Source organism: Parasteatoda tepidariorum, chromosome 9 (assembly GCF_982258835.1).
Source record: "Parasteatoda tepidariorum strain Cologne lab strain chromosome 9, Ptep-v5.0, whole genome shotgun sequence".
NCBI classification, from domain to species: Eukaryota; Metazoa; Arthropoda; class Arachnida; order Araneae; family Theridiidae; genus Parasteatoda; species Parasteatoda tepidariorum.
The window spans coordinates 48,404,935-48,426,215 of record NC_141763.1 but is presented as its reverse complement, the minus strand read 5'-3'; the positions used below and the strand labels follow the sequence as shown (position 1 = coordinate 48,426,215).

At 26.1% G+C, this 21,281-nt stretch overlaps 2 protein-coding genes across 4 annotated transcripts in view; one reads left to right on the top strand and one right to left on the bottom strand.

The window, feature by feature from the left end:
* LOC107445488 (transforming growth factor-beta receptor-associated protein 1) overlaps positions 1-8,421 on the top strand; it is a 35,546-nt gene extending 27,125 nt beyond the window's left edge. Inside the window, exons 17-22 of one of the 2 annotated variants that reach the window (XR_006225862.2) lie at positions 1,746-1,846; positions 1,933-2,044; positions 2,838-3,002; positions 5,414-5,492; positions 6,603-6,793; positions 8,013-8,421. Coding sequence is in view for 1 of the 2 variants with exons in the window: in XM_016059889.3 (XP_015915375.1) it covers positions 1,746-1,846; positions 1,933-2,044; positions 2,838-2,998; positions 5,414-5,492; positions 6,603-6,793; positions 8,013-8,160 (792 nt within the window). In the remaining variant the exon portion in view is untranslated. The remainder of the gene's footprint in view (positions 1-1,745; positions 1,847-1,932; positions 2,045-2,837; positions 3,003-5,413; positions 5,493-6,602; positions 6,794-8,012) is intronic. The other variant, XM_016059889.3, reaches the window with a different exon arrangement.
* Positions 8,422-8,761: 340 nt separating this feature from the next.
* On the bottom strand, positions 8,762-17,144 carry LOC107445489 (uncharacterized). 2 transcript variants are annotated; one of them, XM_016059890.4, is made up of 6 exons: positions 17,010-17,144; positions 14,501-14,731; positions 14,313-14,400; positions 10,115-10,262; positions 9,949-10,028; positions 8,762-9,139 (listed from the first exon to the last, which is right to left on the bottom strand). In XM_016059890.4, exons 2-6 carry the CDS (start codon positions 14,716-14,718, stop codon positions 9,014-9,016), a joined length of 660 nt encoding a protein of 219 aa, XP_015915376.1. In that variant the 5' UTR covers positions 14,719-14,731; positions 17,010-17,144; the 3' UTR covers positions 8,762-9,013. The 2 variants fall into 2 exon arrangements, with proteins under 2 accessions (XP_015915376.1, XP_015915377.1); XM_016059891.4 differs by having other exon boundaries at positions 8,793-9,139; positions 17,023-17,124.
* Between the last annotated feature and the right edge of the window lie 4,137 nt (positions 17,145-21,281).

Here is a 21,281-nt window from a genome sequence, read left to right as displayed (position 1 = left end):
TAAATTATCTTTTAACTTAGAATTTTTTAAATGGTAATTTTCGTTATAGTTTAATTTATAACTTGTGAAAACATGTATCTAAAGTTTTATAATATCTCACTAAGTTCAGCTTTTTTTTCCAAAACTTCTGTGGCCTGTCTGAGATATCCTTAATAGTTTTTATTTCATTTAATTATAAAATATTGCCTTTTTTATTCAACTGCATAATTTAATAAGAAAAAGGTTTGAAAATATTTGTTTAAATAAAACCAGTAGTATGTTTTTCAAAACATAGTTTTTGAAAATTCTATAAATGTTGCCATTTCAGTTAAAAAAAGAACAAATTTACTTTTAATTTATTTTAAAATTATTAAATAAATTTCAGGCAATAGGGATTTTAGATATTGCATCCATACTGATTTTTTAAAATCAGTTTCGCAGGGTTTGTTGCTATCCTGATTTTTCTGAAAAATAATGTTTTATCTCGATTTGTTTTGATTTTTATCTTTGTGTCTTAATATTTAAAATTCTTGTGTGCATTTAGAACGTCTCATTTCCAAAGAATACAAATGTAGATTTTTAAAAATAAGTTTGGAGAATCATTAAGTTTGAATTTTTTAATCCATTTTTTAAAATTAATAATGCCAGTAGATTTCTCAGACATTGATTGCTCCAATTTAACAGGGATTGTATACTAATTATATACATAGTTCAGGCATTTAGTCTTACCCACAGAATTCATTGCTTAAACTATTTCAGGAATTTTATGTAATCAAATGTTTTTGGTAATCAATTCAGAGATTATACACTTATTTATTTTATTAAGCGAAGGCAGAAACAAAGTCTTATGCTTGGTATAATACTGACTAAAACTCCAAGATGACTAAAATAAAAATTAAAAAGAAAATCAAAATCTTAATTCAAATAAAAGTCATTTTCAAATTAGTGTTAGCCACACTAAGCAAAAGCTAAACATACCAACTAACCAAACTAAACCCAACATTTACTTTAAAAAAATTAATGAAGTTTGTGAGAATTTCATCATGAGTCTGAACCCAAACCCTTTTTTCAGTAAACAAACATCTCATCTCTAGTAGACTTGAGTAGTTTCACAATTATTTATTTATCTCTCTTGTTTGACTTTAAAAATTATAGATTCCAATCAACAATTAAAATAATGATTTTAACGAAATCTTGAACTGAATTACTTATTTTAATTATATATTGTATGATGGAATATTAACCAATTGATACTCGTTATTATTATTTTTTAATGCAGTGTTACTATTAAAGGCTTCCATGAATAAATATTATGAGTTGTTCGATATTGATAAAATTGTTCTACAAACTTTTAAAACTTTCTGTTCTAAGCAAAGTATTTAGGAAAATAAAAATACTATATTTTAATACTCTTTTGCAATACAATTTTCTTCTAATTCACTTAAGTAGTGCAAATTCTACTTTTCTTCTTCTTCTTTTTTTTTTTTTTTTTTTAGTTTGACTTTTTTAAAAGAAGTCTGAGACATGTATACTGTGCCAAAAAAAAAAAAAAAAAAAAAAAAAAAAAAAAAAAAAATTACTGTTTTTTTTTATGTTGTCTTGATTTTTTCTTTAACCCACTATGAAGCATGGGTTGTATATTTACTTTAATCAAAGTAGCCATTTAAGAAGTTATTTTTAAAATTGGGTTGAAAAATAGTATTCTTAAAACTTATTTGTTTTGCTATGCTATTTAGAGTACCTAATATCTAGGAACAATATTTTAGAAAGAAAAGTTCCATACACATTTAGCGGTCATGTATATGGATTCAGTTCTTCAAATTCTTAAACTGCCCGAAACAGAACAAACTAGCTTAAGTGATGCCAGGTAATTTTATCATTATTTACACTTCAATGATCAATCATGCAGTTCCTTTTCTTATTCATTACTCATGAACTTGTTGTTTTGTTTAGAAAAAAACTTCAAGACCACCTTCACACATCCTCAATTTACCGAGTGCAGCTATTGCTGGGAAAGGCATTAGAAAACCAGCTTCATAAAGAGTGTGCTATTCTTTATGGAAAGGTATAGAAAGCATTTAACTCAAATAATTTTATTTTTGAAACAGAGTGTCTTGTAGTTTGGATAAACTGAGAAAGTCATAAATTTTTCAGATCTCTGGAAAAAAATGTAAAAATTCTAATGTTTAAAAAAAAAAAATCAGGGAATGTTTAAGTCGAAGAAATTTTAAATTCCTTGGGAAAAAATAAAACTTTCATAATTTAATATTTTTTAAGTCAGCAAAAAATCTATGTTCAGTCTATTTCCTCTTTGTAACCAAAGAAAGTTTTTCGATTTTAGTGTGTAATGAGAAAAAGCATCTAGAATTTTTTTTAATCTATGTATTTTGTTAAAAAGAATATTTCTGTATTATTGACTAGTAAATGTGCGTAATAAAAAATAAAAAAATCGAAACACTATTTAAATAGATATAAAATATCATGACCTACTTCACTTTAGTATTCATTATATAATTTTAATTTATTTAATAATAGGTATGTTAAACCTTTTTTTAAATGTAAATTTTTAATTTATATTTTAATTATTGTTTTTTAAGTGAAATTGGAAGAAAAATTCTTAATGTTAAGCATTTGCTCTTTAAGTTTACTTTAAATTTTTGTTGTTGATTTTCTATCATTTAACGTTTTACAAAATAGTTAGTTTAAGAAAATATTTTTAAAAAGTGGTTCTTAAAATATTAGCATAAAAGTTTGAAAAACCTGAAAAAGACAGGGAAACTTTCCTTTTCTAGAACTGAGCTAAACACTCTGTTATTTATTTTTTTAAAATTTTAAATACATTTACTATTATTTTATAGCTTGAAGAACACGAGAAAGCTATTAAAATTTTAGTGCACCAGTTGCAAGACCATGAAGCAGCTGAAGATTATTGTATACGAATGTCTGCGGGAAAAGACAAAAAATACAGACATAGGCTATTTTATGTATTGTTAAGTGTATACCTGGACAGCACAGCAAAGTAGGTATTGTAGCTTTTTGCTTTCTGCTATCATTGTATGCATAAAATGTGTCGTCCTTGTCGGGTTTTTTTCTTCTTTTTTTTTTTTCAGTTGGTACTTTTTTAAATATATTGAGTAAAAATTAGCCACTCATTAGAATAAATATTTTGATGAGTTGCTACTGTAAGAAAAAAAATGAATCATATTGAGTAAAGACAATTAATTACAATGATGAGCAAATTTTTTGTTACATTTATACAAATAATTGATCTTTACTAATTTGGTTGTGAGGATTTGAAATCTGAAATTAGTTTTGCACCCAAAGCTACACTAAAATGTCATTTAAGAAAACTAAACTAAAACGTCATTTCCAAAAAAATCTGTAGCTTTGCACCTAAAGTTACAGATTTTTTTTTAATTAGACATTTTTAGTTGATAAAATGATTTTTTTTTAAATGATATTCTTTTGTTGAAATATAAAACGTTTTATATATAGCAAGACTTGTGTAAATGTGACAAACTTTTAGAGGAGTTGGGACACATCATCATGAATGAAATTGCATAGTAAACCATGCTAATATGCGGCTATGGGCGTTTCCTCATTATGACCTGTTAAGAAGCGCAAGAAGAGACAGTTCTTTATAGGGAACCACTGTGGTGCATGACTGCATTTCTATGTATGGGATCCTATGCAATTTAAATCCTAATGATGTGTCCTAACTCCTCTAGAAGTTTGTTGCAACCCTCTGTTATATATAACGTTTTTAAACTTGTACATTTTGCCCACGAATAGACAAAAATTGTTATTTGAAAAAATTTAACTTGGAGAGAGAAACCGATTACAGATTTCCAATGTGCGATACAAAAGTATCTAATATCTTAAAAAAATCTCATGTAACAAGAAAAAAAACTTGTTCTCCAGTGTTATCTAAATCATAGTAATAAATACCTTATTTGTGAGCTGTTAATCCATATATGTTATTTTATGTATTTTAATATATGTTTTTTCCCTTAAAATATTTCAATTTAATAATTCATATTTTTATATGTTCCTTCATTGTTTCTGTGTTTGTTTTATTAGTTCTGTGGTGCTTTTTTAATGTGATATTTAGTCCCAACAAAATAAAATTTCATGGTTGACGTAATCTGTACAAACAATAAAATTAAGTTATATTTTAATTCTTTGATGATTTTTTTTGTGCATAACTTTTTAATTAAACTTAATTATAATTTAAAAAATTACTAAGCTCTATTAATGATTTATAATAAAACTTAATATTAAAATGCCAATAAAGAAAAATTAAACCAGCGTTTTCTTTTCTTTTTCTTAATATCTCTATCTTCAGGTTCAGGGGAGCTTTTAAAATTTATTCATGATGCTTTGTTTTGTTTATTTAACTTTTGTAACATTCTTAGAAGCAGGCTACACACAGTTATTCAAGGTTAATGATATAACAATAATGCAAAAAGATGTTTATTATTAACTATTCTTTTCAATGAGCAACTTTTGATGTAATTAAGAATTTATAACAAAGCTTGGAAAATTTTATTTTGTAATATTAAAATGTGAATATAGCATATTTGTCATGAAATTCATAAGCTTGTTGGTCATCTACTTCCTGAATTTTACACAATGTCAGTATTTTTAATTGTTATAGAAATCTTTTTAAATTTGTATTTTTTGTAACATTGTAATATTAACTTTAAAATATTTGTTTATATTGAATTGTGATTCTTCATGAAATATTTCAATGATGTCTGCAGCTCTCTATACACAGTTTAGTTGTGTTTTTTTATTATTATTATTATGATTTATTTTTACTTTTAATATTCTACACAGAAAAATGTTTAATATTTTCTGTCTAAAATTCTTGTTAACTGTTCGCTACTTTATTGCCCTGTTCTCAGTTTTGGTTACAATAAATTATTACTTAATTTATAATCAATCTTTTTTAACTAATCAGCTACAAGTGTAAATTTATACAATATTAATCATGTTTAGATATCAGTGTTATTTTAACTTGATTTTCTAAGAGGCTAATTTAATAGTTAATAAGCTATTTGAGCATGTTTTTTTTTCTGGGGGGGGGGGGAAGGAGATATGAAAAAGAATACCTATGTCCAAAAATCACAACTCATAATTGTGAAAAATATTTACGTTCATTTACAACTTTTTCCTAAGTCTTCAAAATAAGTTGAAATAATGTTTTTTTTTTTTAAAAAAAAACTTTTATTTAACATAATTTGAAGGTTTTATTGCATCTTTCTTGAAAACGTAAATAATAAAAATTTACATAGTGCAATTTAGCACATAGTCACATGGATTTTTCTAGAGTTGAAATTTTCACTTCACTTTTGAACATTTAAAAACTTAGAATTTTTTGAAAGAATCTTTCTTATAACATTCTCTTTCATCATTATATTCTTTATTTTAGCGAGAAGCAACAAGAAGACATGCTGCCTGCTGCCATACAATTATTAAATAGTGATTTAGCAGAGTTTGATTTTACAAAGGTATTTTTATTGATTATAAATTTTATGTTGAGTTATAATATTAAAACCATTTATTGAGATAAAAAGGTAGCAATTAATTTAAATCTCTCCTTCAGAAGTTCAGAGATGATTATGAGTCCAAGTCAAAATTCCGAAAAATTTCTTAATTAAAAAAAAGTTTAAATCGAAAAATTAGAAAAATTTAAACAAGGTTTTTTCCTTTTTCTCAATATTTCTTAGTTTACTTAAAATATATTTAAAATTTTACACATACCTATGATGACCTGGAGAAGTAATTGAAATTTACAAATATGTCTTTCTTTTTTGAGTTTATGATTATAATAACTATTTACTGATAAAAATTTAATAATCATGAATATAAGCTTATAAAATATCTGGCTCTCCCTTACAAACAAATAAAATAAACTGTGTTTTTAAGTTCCACCTTTGAAAATTTGATTTCCGGAAACTTTTGTGATCAATGATTTTTTGAAACGTCTGAACCTTCGATCTCTGGAAACTTCCGGATCACAGCTAGCGAAAAATCCGGAAATCCGGACTTTTTCCCGAGCACAATCATCCCTGGAAGTTTTAAATTATTTAATGGGCATTTAAAAAAGATTTTTTTAAAAAGATATTTGAGGTTTCATATATTTTGTTTTTGAAAAACTTGAGCATCCTAATTTTCTTGGTTTTATCCATTTTTGTCACTTCATGTGATTAAAAGCAATTGTGCAAACAATATAAATTTATGCACTACCAAAAGATGAATAAAGTGATGTGTTTTTAAAAGAACCTAGTTTTCCAGCTAAACTTAAATATTTTGCTGTACTAGAATTTAAACCTTTTCTTTTATATATCAATAAAAAAAATTTATTTATAAAATATCGTTAAAGTGTTGCATTTTAATTATTTTAAACCTTAACATAATTGAAAACATAATGTAGTGGTTTCTTTTCTAAGAAGTTAAGTTTTTCTTATTTGTGTGACATTTTTACCTTAAAATTAACTTATTATTAAAAAAATAAATAAAAATTTATGTTCATTAACTATAATTAATTGATGACTATTAGAAATCTATTATATTTTCTTTGTTTTGTTACATTTAAGTACTTTTATATATTTCAATAGGTAATGCAGTTGATTCCTCCTAACTGGTCAGTAGCAATTTTGGACCAATTTTTAATCAGAGCCTTGCGATCCAGTTTACATTATCGATATTGTTGCAGACTACAAAGTGCTCTTTCAAGGGGTGAAAATTTGCAAGTGAAGTTTTCTAAAATTCATGTTGAAAACACTTCTGTCTTAATGACAGAAGACAAGTAAGTTGCATTAATACCAACTATCTTAATCCACTTGTTTAATAATATTTTAACAACAAACTTTTCAAACACTTAATTTTAAATTGTATTATAAAAAGCTGTTAGACTTGTTCAGTGTCACTACCAGCATTTTCCGAATTTCTTAAATCGGAACTGGTGGCTTTTCAACAGGGTTATCTTAATAGTGTTATAACAAATGTTTTAGGAGATGACTATAACCGACTAAAAAATAACACTATTTTGATTCTTTTTAACATTTTCAACTTAAAAAAGTCATCTAATCTGCCAAATGTAATGTAAAATATTTTGTCTGTTTAGCTTAAATTAATTCTTAAAAAAAATTTAAAAATTGGCTTTTAGTAAATAAACTGCCTTTTAGCAAAAAATGTCTGTCATTGTAAAGATAAACTTTCTTTTAGCGAGTCAAAAATTAAAAAAAACGCAACAGTTTGATGTTTATTTCATGCAAAAAATTTTATATATTATGATTCAATACAAATATCATTTCATTGGGTAAATTAAAAACTTTTTCCCTCCTAAAAGTATATTAACTCACAGTGACTAGTAAAGGTAGTAGGTAACAAGGGAGTTTGTGTACAATTTTGCACAGGAACTGGATGCTTAAAGGGTTAAAATTCAATTTTGACATTTATACTTAACATTCTACTCAATTGTGTGATCTTATTCATTCAGCACTCTTAAAAAAAACTTACCCCATTTGTTGCAACACTGGGAAATTGATGCACTGGGATAATCTTTCATTTAAAAAAGGAATTTTTTTTTTTTTTTTTTTTTGCTTTCATGTCAGCTTAAAGCAGAACTACTGATTTTATGTTTTGTTCATTACTGCTATAATAAAGATTTCTTAAGAGTTTCTCAAAAACAAACTTTTCTGTATCAACGATCCAATCTAACAGCTTTGCTTACTTTTTGACAAAAGAAAAAAATCTGCTAATCCTAAAAATGCTTTTCTCATCTTAAAGGAAGCTAAAGTTTATGTTCTCTTATTATTAACATGTAATCAATAATAATAAATCCATAAACATTTTTAAAAAATCACATTCTCAGTGTTTTAAACTTGCCTAGCTTTTTAACGCTTTGATATTTAACTCTTGGTTAAAAATATGGAAAACCTTTTTTCTGTGCACCTTTTATGAAAAAGCTGTTAGTTTGAGATCTCAGAATAAAACTTACTGAACTTTTTATTTTGTTTCTATAGACTTTGTGCTGCTTGTAAACGTTCATTTGTAGAGCCTGCTTTTGCAAGACATTCCAATTCAAGCATAACTCACATCCAGTGTGCCAAACATATGAACTTATCCTCAGATTCATCTAAGTCAAAAATAGAGCATTACAACCATAGGTGATAAAAGGACCTTAATAAAGAACCGGTGTCACTTCAAAGAAGTGTTTATTATAATTTATGTTATCTATGCAAAATTTTAGATAGATGCTTTTGAAATACTATATGTAATCATCACTTTATACCACTATATTGTGATTAAAATTACTTGTGAGGAAAATGAGAGGTCAAAACTTTTTATCTAGTGTAAACTTGTACAAATGTTTATAGGATCTCCATTTGTTGTAATATAACCAAGAAACATATAAATTAATTTTCAAATAAACTGAATTTATGTCCTTATTTTTGCTAACCCTTAAAGATTCAAAAGTATTTTAAGTTTCTTCCCACCAGGTATAATTACAATGATTAGTTGCAATTATATAATTAATTATAAGTATATAATTTATTGAAACTATGACAAGTGTGATAAAAATAATACAAAGATTTTAGCTATAACATGTGCAGTATTTGACCCAATAAGTGAAAGGCGCTTTTATGTATAGTGCTTACAACATTAATAATATAGCATTATATTAATTATGTAATGCTATATTAATGTTCATATAATAATATAGCAAAATGTTTGGAAATAATTCAGGTGTTCGAAGTTAAAAATAAAACAATACTATTTTTATATAATTTATTTCTTAAATATTCACGTGTAAATTAGCTGCCAATAAAATTTTAAAAAATCAAATAAAAATGTATTTCAGCTAGAAAAGTAGTGAAATTTTGAATTTACAAATGTCCTACACTTTTACACACCAAAAACTTAGTTACACAATATTATTAATATAGATTTCTAAATTTTGCCACAATATCATCAAAATGCACAAGATAAAATGATCTAATTTTTCAGCTTGCAATTAGACTTGTCATGAAGCAGACTTGTTTAGACTTTGTATTTCATCCTTTATATTCTTCCTAGCTTGTTCTTCATATTTATCACGAAACATCTTAGTAGCATAAATGTTTGGAATTTGTAAAAAATGTTCAAGTACCTACATTAGAAAGAAATCATTAAAATTGGAATTTTTTTGAACTATACTTTGTGAGTAACATTTGATATACAACTTTTAAAAAAATTATTTTTTACATAAAAAAAGTTCACTGAATGAAGAGAAAAAAAATAGGTATGTAGTTTATTCACGTAATTTAACAAATAGCTTGCATTCTTTTTTTGAAAATTTGAACAGTTTGTATCTATTTTAGATCAATTGATAAAATTTATTAAGTTCTTATTTCATTAAAAGTTCAAAAAATGGTGTGATGTAGAATTACAAAAATAAATATAAACATTTATTTCAACAAATTACGAAATATTTATCCATTATTATTTCAGCATAAATATTATGATTAAATTTTAAATTAACACGGGATCAAAAGAAAAAAGTTATTGAGTATGTACCCATTACATAATAGGTATATTGAGTGTTTAATTTTATGTTAAGAGTGTTCATTTATTAGTGTTTTTTATATATTTATAAATTGTAATATTTTAATATATCTTTACTATGTTTAGAACTTACAAAGTTGTGGTAGTACTACATATACAAGTAATGCAAAAAGATTCTTTGTTATTTTCTATTTTAGGGAAATTTCTTTTAAAAAGACTATTATTAAAAGCTTAGTAATAATGCAGACACAATATTTCTAATAGGGAAAACTAGAGATAATACTTTTCTTTCAAAAATAGCTGAAATATATTTTATATTAATTTAAATAAAATGAAAATATACTTTAGACTTTGTCATTGAGTCAATAAATGGGCATGTAAAACATCCAGTAATTCAAAAACTTTAAATAATACCTTTAAACGCATGAAGCAGTATTTAGTTTTCGGTATAAAACTGTATTCCTCTTCAATCATTGATGCATATTTCAAATAATCTGGAAAACAAAATAAATTTAAAATGAAGCAAACAAATTGTGTTGAATTGACATAAAAGATGCTATTTAAAGAAAAATTTACAAACCTGAATTTTTTGCACTTAAATAATTAATATCAAAATCTTGAAAATAGTGCACATCATCTTTTCCAAATAATCCTTCACTCATATGTTCTTCAGTACAACCTTTAGAAGACATTATAAGATCTACTACTTTTGTTACTAATTCTTCATTCTGAAACATTAAATAGATGTTTTAAGAACTAACCCATAAACTTTATATAATATATATTTTAATCTAATAGAAATTGACTTTTTATTAAAGTCATTCGTCTTGTCAAAATTAAAAACTTTTACTGCATTTTGTTTGTAAGCTTAGAAACTTAACTACAAATTAAATTGATTGAAACTAATAAAGTAATTGGGTTTGGGTTGGCAAAAAAATAACTTTTCTAGTGGAAAAAACTATTTTTTTCTATATAAAAAATGAAAGAATCTTCCTTTCAGTTTCATGACATTTTGCTAAATTTCTGGTAACTTCATGATCCAACACTTTTAGAACTTCTGATCCTTATTTACAAAAAACTCAACCAAGTGCAATCTGAGGTTTTGTAAACTTCGAAATAAACGATAACCTGATGATGCAAGGTCAGGGCCACGGCAGTGCATCGCTTCACACATCTTTAGAAGTATGTACAAAATCATTGAAGTTCGACTGGAACCACATCCTCAATACAGCTCCGACCTTGCACTATCAGACTATCGTTTATTTTAAATTTACACAACTTTTTAAGTAAGAAAAATTTTAGTAATAAGGATGACTGCAACTCATATTTGGTAAAAAGTTTTTTTTTTTAAAAAAAAAGTTCTATGAGTGTTGGATCATCAAAGATGGCAAAACAACATCAAACAGAATGGAAAATATTTCACTAATTGAACTTCATTTTTTCGCATAGAACAAATTGAGTTTTACTTCACCCTAAAGAACCTAAATTACTTTCTTGTTAACCCAATATTATTCATTTTTACCTGCTTTTATTCAGACTTTATTAATCAGATGATTTCACTGGTTTATTAAGCTCATGGTACTAATATTTCTATAGCTAGTTTATTGATGTTTCGTATGTCTGAAAATATATTTCCTGCATTTTTAATCCAATAAGTAATTAAAAATTTACTACAAAAGATGCAATGCAATTTTTTTCTCACTATTTTGGGAGTAGTTTCTGTGAAATCAAATTTTAAATATTACAACTTTTTACAATTCAATTATTTGAATGATTTCGTTCTAACTTTGTATTTTTTTTTATAAAATTACATTCTTTAAAAGATATAAAAGTTTGTACACATTACAGTTCAAAATTTTTTCTTTTCATCTATTATTAAAAATTTTTGCATGGATAATTTTTTTGGATGAAAGAATTTTATAACTGTGTGCAGAATTTTTTTTAAAGAAATATGGCAAATATGCAAAAGAAAAATGTATATTAAGAGGCCACTCTTTTGACCAAACTATTAGGAACCTATTTCCCAGATTGCAGCTACCTACTATATTTTGGAAGGTCAAAAATCCATAGTAAAAAAGGTGTGTTCATTCAGAGAAAGTGCATTTCTGTGTCCCATTTTGTAACTTAAAACATAGTCTGTACTGGTATTAACTAATTAGCTTATTTGAGGTTATCCTCTCAAACCTTTAAGATTGACTCCTAGTATGTGAAAATCTGATCATTAGGATCAAAAGTTATTCAGAGTGGTTATAAAAAATATTATAAAGGTTATTCATACATACCATACTTTAATTAATCAAAAATTTCTGAGACATATTACTGTTTTAATTTTCACACTAAATTTTATTTTGTTATATTAAACATTATTATTTGCACTGATGTCAAAGTTAAATAAAATAATTAGAACAAAAGCATTGTTAGGGCATTACATATCTAGGATAGGAGGGTCACACCAAAGAAATTAAAAAATTTTAAATTTTTTTTAGAAATTCAAAAATATTGTATTCCATTTTATAATAAAATTGCAGAATTATAATATATGGTTAACTTAAAAGATTTTTGTAATGATTATTTAAAAAGGAGCCTTAAACACAATATTTCTCACTTCTAAAGGCCTCTAATGATATGCATATAAAAATTAAATAATAATATGAAATTTGAAGTTAAAAAAAATTAAGTTAATTCTTATAAACGAAATTTAAAAAAAACAAACATTTATTTTATATTAAAATTTTTAAGCAAAAACTCAAGGTCCTACTTAATTAATTTTTTAGTGGAACTGCAAAAAGAATGTATTTTTAAAGGGCCTTAAAGAATATTTTATTCAGTGACCATTAAACCTAGTGGTGTTTTTTTTCCTTGGAAAATAATACGAACACGACAAACAATAATAGGAAGAAAAGATTGTACAAAATTAACTTTGCATAGTATTAGATAAAACATTAAAAATCAAGTAAAAGTAAAAGAAACACAAATAATAACAGAAATCAAAAGAATAAAACTTACATCATTAAAAAATGAATTATCCAGGAAATCATTATAAAAGACTTCTCAAAATAGGCAACTAATCATTATGAAGGGCAGATCTAAACATTGAAGAGCAAAACTAAAAACGGCTATAACTTTTAAGCAATGAAATGTTTGAAAAATGATAAAAATAAAATGTCCATAGATAAAGCAACTTAAAAAAATAAATAATAATAAAATATATTTTTGCTTTAAAAGAAGCAATTTATTAAAATTAGAATGTTCATTTTCAGTAATTAAAGAAATAAAATAACTATTGCAAGAATACATTGAAAGGCAAAATTAAAAACAGGCAAACTAATTAATTGTAACACAAGTTTATAACTCCAAAATTAACAAATTAGACCTAAGTCAATGTAATCGAAAAAAGTATATTAATTTGGGTGTAATTTTAATTCTAAAAAACTTAGTAGTTTTGAGAATAAAATAAGCATTTCATTTAAAAGCTTGTTTAACAATCTTGGAAAAGTACAAGAACACAACATACATAGCTTACAAACTATAATTTTAAATAATTTTAAATAATATAAACTATAATTATAACTTTAATATGATCTGCAAACAATCAAATTTAATATCTGAACTACCTTTCACTTTTTTATCTTTTCACTTTTAATTTAAAATAATAATTCCTAAGTGTTTTTAAAAAGTAAATTTCATTCAATTCCCTAAATCATCAAATTTTCTTATTAATCTCATCCAACTTGAAAAAAAAAATTTCTTACATCATTTACAGGATTTATAAAGAATACAAGTATTGTCAATCATAAGTAATAAGTCTCAACTTAAAATTTTAAAAAAAATCTTAATAATAAAATTAATAAATATGCTATAAAATTTTTCTGTGTTCATCTTAAACAAAACCTAAGATGTCTCCTAAACTCCGGAAGACTCCTAATTATTTGGTCGTACCTAAGTTCATGTCCATTTTTGTTAGGTGCCATAAGGACAGGCATGGAACTTTTGAACAACCGAAATTTATATTATTATAATGAAATATTTTTAAATAAATTCTAAGCCGTTTAATAAATGATAAACACATTATTAGAAAACACTTGTTGTAAAAAAAATGAAATTAATAACATTGAGAAACGGAAACAGTAAAGACATTGCTGCACATAATCAGGACCTTTGGAGATAAATTTAACGTTGATAACCTGTTACATCAGCTCATCTTGATGATCTAGAATTAAGTTTATTTCATATGAATGCCATTTTGATTAATGATCAGTGAATCAAATCCACACCTCCATTTTTCGCTTAGAAATGTATCCCAACTAGATTTGCCTTGTTTAACAACAATTTTATCCCTTGGCTACCACGTTTTTTTCTCTCGTTTTCCACGTTTATTTAGAAGTCAACATGTTTTCTTATTTCAACATTCATGGTGGGTGGGTTTCAAGAATAAACATTTTGTTTTAACCTCTCAAATTTGTCAACTTGTTCTACCTTAAGTATTTTTTAAGTTTTTCCATTAACAAGTACACTTATTTTAACACCTTCAGACCCTGGCCACATATGATATAATAAGTCTTCTAGAAAATTTAATAAATACTAAGTAATTTAAACAGATAATTTTTGCAAGGCAAATTCTACTGATTTTAATAATTTAATCTAATTCATCAAATTCAAAGATCTTTGTCATAGGTAGTAAAAGTAAAGAATTATAATGATAATTTATTAAAAGACCAATTGGATCATCTACAAAAGGCACATAATTTGGAATACTAAATAAACTCAGAAAATATTACTTCTACTATTCCAGAATCTCCTGCAAATTCTCTGAAAACCTTGACACTTTCTTCTTCGTTATCTTGGGATTTGGCATCATAAACAATGCTGCAAGCAAAAAAGTAATGCAAGTTAAAGCAAATTTCAAATTAAATACCAAATTACCACATTTAATTAAACAATCTTATGATCAAAACAAAACACTCACTCATGAAAAAATATAGCATAAGACATTGATGTTTTGTCATGAATATCATCACTATTTGAGTCCATAAGCTTAAACATGTGTTCCAGATGAAAAAATGTGTGAAACTTCCTACAAGGTTCTGAGTATCGAGAGCATAATATATCCCACCACTTTTCTTGTGTGCTCATTTGTAAGCTGGCTGTTAGATTTTCCCATTTTTCCTTTAAAAATGAACTCATTTCAGAGAATAACCTAGAGAATAAAAAATTATATGTTAATTCAAAAAATTTTGATACTATATAGTAGAAATGTATTGTGTGTAATAATTTTGCCAAGTCTGGGTATCCGATGAAAATGGAACCTTTTACCAGATTGGTTTCGGGTACTTAATAAAATCTTCAGTAATCTGACTTTTAATCATTATGCTTTTATTAACATTTAATAACTATCATTAATTCCCTAGTTCTAATTTGTATTTATTAAATTATCATATTAATTTAGTTAAAATGAAGAGTTTTAAAGTTACTGTAAATCTGAATATGGTTGTGTTGAACTATATAGAATATTAATTAAAATGAATATTACTTGGCTCTAGATACCCAGTAAACACCCATTTAGGGTACCCACTACTGGGCCTGGAGACTAAAAATGAGATCTGGGTACTCAGAGAATTTTTTTGCCGGGTCCGGGTAATGAAATGTATGGATAAAGCTGGGTAAAATAAAATTAATCTGGTTGGGTACAAGGTAAATGCCAGGTATGGTCCTACTCTATAGTTATGATTAGAATCTAGTAAATATATTGTAGTTTGTTAATTAAAATTGTTGTAGGTAGATATCTGGTAAACAATATCCTACAATAAGACTGGCGAATAGCTACAGTCAGATCATACAATTACAGGGTTCTCCCTAGCAACAAAAAAGGTAAGAGTGCTTCCTCACAGAATAAGGCTCTTTTAAGTTTTGAAAGGACACTCACTCACTTAACACCATAAAAATTTATCAAAATGAAAATATAATTCTATTAGTATGCAATAACTGAATTTGATCTTAAAAATTTTTGAATTACCCTCTTATACTATTTTAAATGTGTATTCGAGAAAAGTAATTCTCACACATTATCAAAATATGAGAAAAATGTCTAGTTTATAAAAAATAATTAAAAGTATGCTAAAAGACAATCAGGATATTTCCATATCGTGATCTGTTGCGCCAACTACAATCGCCAAGGTGCCAAATAGATTTTAAACTAGCAAATTTCTTTAAAAAAAACATGTAGATGTTTGCCGGGGGGTGGCTACGAGTTATACCTACATTTCGAGTTGGTCCCTTTCTGGGATTTTTTTTTTAGTTTCTAGCAGGCCGCTGCCCGGAAGTTGCCAAGACTTGGCAATAATTCTGCCACAGATTACGATACAGAAATCTCCCCTACAATCACTGAGCACAATGCTGTGGGTGTGCGTGGAAAAAAAAATTATTATAATAATGAATAAACAATTTGAAAGCTTTTTCATATAATTTAAACTAAAAATTATGAGAAAATAAGCAAGCAATGATGCTTTTTTTAAAAAAAATATTTATTTAAAAAATAATTTTAGAATCACTTAAGAGAGTAACTAATACACCTCCAAAAAAAAGAGAAACTTATAAAAATTAAACCAGTAAAGAATAATTCTAACAAAAAACAAAATTAAACCTATAAACACAGATAATTTAACCACTGTGTAATTATTGTTTAAACAGTGAATTAATTTTTTTCCAAAATGGAATATGAATAAAAAGGCAGCGTATTTAAGGAATGGCGGTTTTTAGAAAAGGGCAAAGGGTGTCGGCCGCTCTTCTAAAAACGTTTAGGGAGAAAACTGAAATTATTTGGCAGCATTTTCACTTCAAATTCATGTGCACAAAAATAATGTAAATGTAATAAAATATGAAACATTAAGCACTGGAAAATGTATGGTTTATATATAATATTTTCTGGTAAATATTTCAATCACATGAAGGAATTGATTTAATAAATCTGAGCAATAACGCCATTTACCAATGTTGTATTTGTAGACTTTAAAAAGCATATGTTAGAGTTCAAAAATTCGAGCAGTACTAATAAGTCATTGCACTTACTCAATAACTTTTACAAATTTAAAAACTAGTTGTTAAGTAGGTAACACATAATGTTACATCAGCATCTTTTTTAAAGAAAACAGCATGCAAAAATTGTTACCTGCTCTTCTGAATCAAAATTTATGAATACATAATAAAGCTACCTTTTTCAAAGTATATAATAAAGGAAATCATTTAATAGAGAAAAAATGTTTTCAAATTTTTAGCATCTGTTGTTAACCCCATTAATGCAATTCAATAAAAGAACATATTTTTAATTTTAAAAATATGCAAGTTAGCTCACAAGCAAAAATCATAGTGCAAAACAGAAAGTAATATGTAATTAATATAATTATAACGGCAAAATTTCTAAGGAAAACAATATAAAATAATAAAAATTATTTTAATATTAAAAAAATTAAAATACTAACGTTCAGCCCTTACTCGATAGGAAAAATCGGAAAAATAATAGCAGTAAACGCAAAAGCGAAACTAATGAAAAATAGATGCTCTCTTCACTTTTCATACGACATGCTTAGCTAACCAATGACTTTTGCTTAATTTTTTATCTTTTAGTAAACTCAAATGAGAAATAAATAAGAGAGTTAAAAAATATTCTTGAACCGATTATAATTTAAATTATTCAAACATTAAGACCTTAAAATGTATGTAAATAGCAAAGCGCACTGTTCTTACTGTATTAAGAAATTTGACAGGTGTGAATCTGATTGGTGAAATATATTAACTTGCGAAAAATTCTCCAATCAGTTTCTTGTTTGCGTCCTTGAATTTTAAGCGTTCAGAGAATTACTTAATTTTGTCACAAATAAAGAGCTATAAGCATGGAGTCTGCATAGCGTTAAGTTCGTCGCATCTTCTCCGAATCTAAAATATCAAAACATTAATCAAATAGCTAAATGTTGATAATAGTTTTCCGGTGAATTAAAATAAACCATTAGCTCGCAAAATTTTATTACGTTTGTCTCGATTGATATTTACATTCCCCTATTGCGCAACCTTTTTCAATAAGGGTTTCTAACTTGATCATAAGAGAACATCATCTTGAATAAAACTTAGAATGTAACTTTGACAATTTAAAATGGACAACTTTCTCTCTTCAATACTAAAAAAAAAATAGTGCTTCATTACAGATTCTTTAATGCAACATTTGAAAATTATAGTGGTTTAACATCTTGTTTACACTGAAAATAATCATTAACAATATGTTTGTTGGAAGAAATAAGGTTTTAACATAAATAAAATTTTAATGCTCGAAAGAAATTTTATTCATACTTTATAAAACCAAAAATCGCATTTTAATTAAAATCACTCATTCATACTAACGAAAAGTCTTATTCATGCGGTTATTGTTGTAAAACGTTCTCATGAAATTTAATTTTAATACAACATGATGTTCTAATCATTTTCATTCACTCTGTGAGCATAACCAAACAATAAAATAAGTCCTTAAGTTTTTTCTTGTTTATTCAGGTAAAAAACGTTATTCATGAAGCATGTCTGAAAAATATAATTTAAAGGAGTGTAATTTAACGAAACAAAAACGTTATGCCTGCAATCTGTGTGATAAATCTTTTGCTTGGAAGTGTAGTTTAGATCAGCATTCTTTTATTCACAATGCAGAAAAGCCTTTTTCATGCAATGTGTGTGATAAAACATTCAAACAGAAAGCTAATTTAAAAGCACATTGTCTTGTTCATATGGAAGAGAAACCTTATTCATGCAGTGTTTGTGCGAAAACTTTCTTACGAAGACAATCTTTAACTCAACACTCTCTTGCTCATACTGGAGAGAAACCTTATTCATGTAATATATGTTATAAAACATTCACACAAAGAGGAAGTTTAAGTGAGCACTCTCGTGTTCATAGTGGGGAAAAACCTTATTCATGCATTGTGTGTGATAAAACTTTCATGTGGAAAAATTACTTAGCTAAGCACTTACGGGTTCATACTAGAGAGAAACCTTTTTCATGCAACGTGTGTAATAAATCTTTCACCTGTAAAAACAGTTTAAACGATCACTTTGTGATTCATAATAAGGAGAAACGTTATTCATGCAGTGTGTGTGATAAAAAATTCTCATGGAGAAATTCTGTAATTAAACACACTCTTATTCATACGGGAGAGAAACCTTATTCATGCAGTGTGTGCGATAAAACTTTCTCGCGGAAAACTTCTTTAACTAGACACGCTCTTGTTCATACCGGAGAAAAGCCTTTTTTATGCAATGTATGTGATAAAACATTCACTCAAAAAATAAGCTTAACTAAGCATGCTCTTATTCATACTAGAGAGAGTACTTTATCATGAATTAGAGAGTGCTCATCACAAATAGAAGAAATTTAATCAGGGGTCTGTCCAGACATTTTGTGAAAAGTCCTGTTTTTGTAAAATGGTGAAAAAACTACTCATAATTTGTGAATATAAAATAAGCGTTAAGTCACATTCTTTCAACCAGGGTCCTGCTTTTGTGAATTTGTGCAAATAGGGTCCTGTTATTGCAAAAATTGCTAAAAACCTTTTCAAGAAGTTTTTAAATTGTAAATAGGTACAAGATTCTGCTCAACAATTGCTACTACTAAATTAGAGATGCAACATACAAATATTTGGTATTTAGCCTATACTGCTCAACACAGAATATTAATTTCAGACGAATAATGGAAACAAAATTCAAAATCATTCACGCTTCTAATAATTTCAATTGCATATTTTAACTAACTCAACTTGGTTATGTATCACTTTTAATGTGTTGCGCATTAAGTAAACTTAAAAAATTCTTAAATTTATAATATTTAATTTAAAAAATTGCCAGAAATTAATTTTTATTTACATAATATTCTTTTAATTAATTTTATGAATAAATATAAATTGATCAATTATTTATTTACGAAAAAAAATTATGATTTAATATTAATAAGAATGCCCACACGATGTTTGTAAAAGTCGAAATATTTTGTTAGAACACTATACTTGGAATTTAAATTTAGGGAAACTTGGAATACTTATTACATTTTCAACCCTCTGCCCCCCCCCAGGGAAGGGTCTATTCAATTAACAAACCAATAATGAAGCTAAACAAATTTGTGAAGGGTCCGTTAACGGACCCAAATTTCTTCTAATCAGACCCCTGAAGGAAATAGACATCATCACACTGTGTGCAAGATTTCTACTGGAGTGGAGAAAAAAAACCTATTGAGGCAAAATAAGTTTCTTCCTAATTAGAAAGAAACTTATTGGAAAGTGATAGAAATGGAAGAAACTTTTTTTAAAAAAAGAAATGTGGATTACTTAAATTCTCTTTTAAAATAACTTTTAATTGCAAACTAGTATAATGTATTAATATCTAAACTATTTAATTTATTAAGCTATTTTTATTTACTTAAATTAAGTAAAAAGCACCAATTGGAAAGAAAAATAAAATTAAAAATATCTTGAATTGAACTATTTTTAATTATATGTTTTATGTAAATACTTATGCTAAAATGTTAATTTCATAATGGTATAAGAAACTGAAAAAAATAATGAATTGCATTTTATTAATATTACTAAGCTACCAAATCACTTATTACGCATATAATCTCTCAACTATTAATCACATATTGAAAAACAGCATATTAGTTTTTATAATCAATCACTGTAAAAAAAATAAAGAACTGTCTCTACTACAATGATGTATAAATTTTGAAATTCCATATAAAACTAAAATAAATACTAATACGTGAAATAAATATTAAAAATAAAAGGAAAAACTTTCTTCTTTTACGTATATATTAAATTTTATTTGTTTAAATTTCAGTTATTCTTATAACACTTATTTCTAAACGATCATATTGGTTAATTTTAGCTTCTTCTTGTTTTTTCCGTAAAAATTTTGCGCATAAATTTTTTTCAAATAAATGCTTTCTTTTCATACTGAATAAAAGTCTTATTCATTCTGTATGTATTATACTAAGAGTATGATTTCAGAAGAGAATTTTAAATTTATACACTATCTTGTTAATACTTGAGAAAAATTTAATTCATGCAATGTACGTTATTAAATATTTACTCAGAAATTTCATTTAAGAGAAACTCTTCACCTGAAGAGAAATCGTACTTGTGTCATACCTGTGATAAAACTCGTTTAAAGAATCAACTGAGCACGAACTGTGGAAAAGAAACTTATTTTAGAATTTGGTCAACCTTTTTAAATACAGAGAGGGCAACTAATAAAATTACTAGATTATAAAATCAGTCGATTATTGAAATTAAATTTTCTTGGATAGAATCATTATAATATTACAACAGGCTAAAACCTTCCTTTAACAAAATCATTATCATCGTTTTGTAAAATCAAATTTTTATAGAATATTTAAAAAATTAAAAACAAATGTTTTTTTTCATCTTAATTTTTTAAAACTTTAACTATTTTCTCAAGTTTTGGAAGCATACGAATATCAAATTACATTCTGCCTGTAACAAATTAGATCTGATTACACTTCTCCAAGTAATTGAAAAGTGACAAATAAAAACTATGAATCAGGGAAAGAAATCAAAATGAAAACTGTTACTGAATTATTCAAATTAAAGAATGCTTGTCATTGAAAGGGTTCGTAGTTGGCCTGATTTTTGAGTATCTACAGAACACTCCATTTACTATGAGTACTGTTGCTGGTATTTAAATAACTAATTGGAGAATAGAAA